The 1,637-nt window shown below is 41.6% G+C and overlaps 1 protein-coding gene across 1 annotated transcript in view; it reads right to left on the bottom strand.

Moving 5' to 3' along the window:
• Positions 1-1,637, bottom strand: part of aasdh (aminoadipate-semialdehyde dehydrogenase) — a gene marked incomplete in the record, with an annotated part of 34,346 nt that overhangs the window by 20,829 nt on the left and 11,880 nt on the right. The window contains 2 exon segments of the mRNA XM_014031121.1: positions 168-274; positions 346-587. Of these exon segments, the coding sequence (XP_013886575.1) occupies positions 168-274; positions 346-587 (349 nt within the window).

Genomic DNA, 1,637 nt, shown 5'->3' with positions numbered 1-1,637 from the left:
ACAGATTTGAACAAATACACACAAAAACATCAAAATTAGCACAGAAACCGTACTATATAACATTTTAGACACATTCTAGACAGTTTATCAGCTAAAAAAAGTTAATTTTGGGKTAAGTTACTCTTTAACCGGAGGTCCGTGTGTTTTAGCCCTCGGCTCGTACTGACCTATGAACAGCTGTCCTTCCCCCTGTGTGACCACGCCGCCCTGCTCGTCYCTCACTTCCAACACGGTGTCCATCAGAGGCTGTCCCAGAGGCACGGAGGACGGCGCGCTGCAGGACGAGCTCAGCTTTAATCTCTGCAGCACGCTTCAAATAACCAACAAACCTCTTCAAACRCTCACAGGGGGCCGCGGCGCAGCAGGGTCTCTGGGATCCTGAAGGCACTGGCCCAGCAGGACACCTCGGTGATGCCRTAGATGTTGTAGATGCAGGTTTTGTTCTCCTCGTGTCTCCAGCTGCTCAGCAGGGCAGGCGGAGGACAGACTTCTCCACCCAGAGCCAAGACCCGCAGGGAGGAGCTGGAGGACAGCACGTCCTGCGTCAGGACACGATGACTGAAACTCAGCAGCAGAGTGGGTGTGACCTGCGGAGACATGGACTGATCAAAGACCACCCACCAGGGGCGGAAAGWAAAAAATTGTCCCCACCAGCCACAGTGGCTGGTAGAAAAAGTTTTGTACCGGCCACTCAAACTTTTTACCAGCCACTTTTTTTTTTGTTTGTTTCTGTAACACAGTGGCATTTAGACAATTCAGGGTCCTCGGTGGTCTAATTTAATTATTTATGTCTACAATCAGATAACAACACTCAAATATATTAGTGTCTTACAGTATTCAAGCCAGCCTTTTTGACAAAATTAAAATGATGGACTTGTTTACGTCGCTACTTCTCTTACTAACTTGCTTTTTGCTGGTGTGTAGGTGGAATACCAATTATTTTAGGTTGGCTGGAAAAAAAAGTGTCTTAACCTTAATAATATAGGAGAAATTTTCAAGATAAAAAAAAAAATACTAAATGACCTGTGGTAAATTTATCTCCTTTATTTAATAAAATCAGCCTTTGCCTTTTATCACTTGTAGTTTTTGTTCTATAGGCTACTAGTGGAATACCAATTATTTTAGGTTGGCTGGAAAAAAAAGTGTCTTAACCTTAATAATATAGGAGAAATTTTCAAGATGAAAAAAAAAATACTAAATGACCTGTGGTAAATTTATCTCCTTCATTTAATAAAATCAGCCTTTGCCTTTTATCACTTGTAGTTTTTGTTCTATAGGCTACTAGTGTGAATATGGGTCATTTTTTTGTTCTGAGCTTTCAATAACAGATGGAAATCCCTCTGATGATCCATTGTCTCACAGTGGGATCATTTCTATTTTTACTTTTAAAAAAGTTTATGTCACAAGGTTCCTTTTGTTACTTAGTTTGCCTGGGTTTTGTTTTGTTCTGCATCAAAAAATAGCCTGCAGAGAAAAGTTAAGGGAAAAAAAAGGAACAGATTTTCTATTTATTTTTTTGGAGCTGTCAGCTGATCTTCAGACGTTTCCTAAGTCAGAGATTCTTAACCCATGGGCCGTGAGCGCCACCTTGAGGCCCTCAAAAGAACAACAGTTTTTAACTTTGGGCCACAGAGGGC

This window comes from Austrofundulus limnaeus, unplaced genomic scaffold (genome assembly GCF_001266775.1).
Source record: "Austrofundulus limnaeus strain Quisiro unplaced genomic scaffold, Austrofundulus_limnaeus-1.0 Scaffold1180, whole genome shotgun sequence".
Classification (NCBI taxonomy): domain Eukaryota; kingdom Metazoa; phylum Chordata; class Actinopteri; order Cyprinodontiformes; family Rivulidae; genus Austrofundulus; species Austrofundulus limnaeus.
The sequence above is the reverse complement of the archived record's forward strand: the minus strand, read 5'-3'. Positions and strand labels throughout refer to the sequence as shown.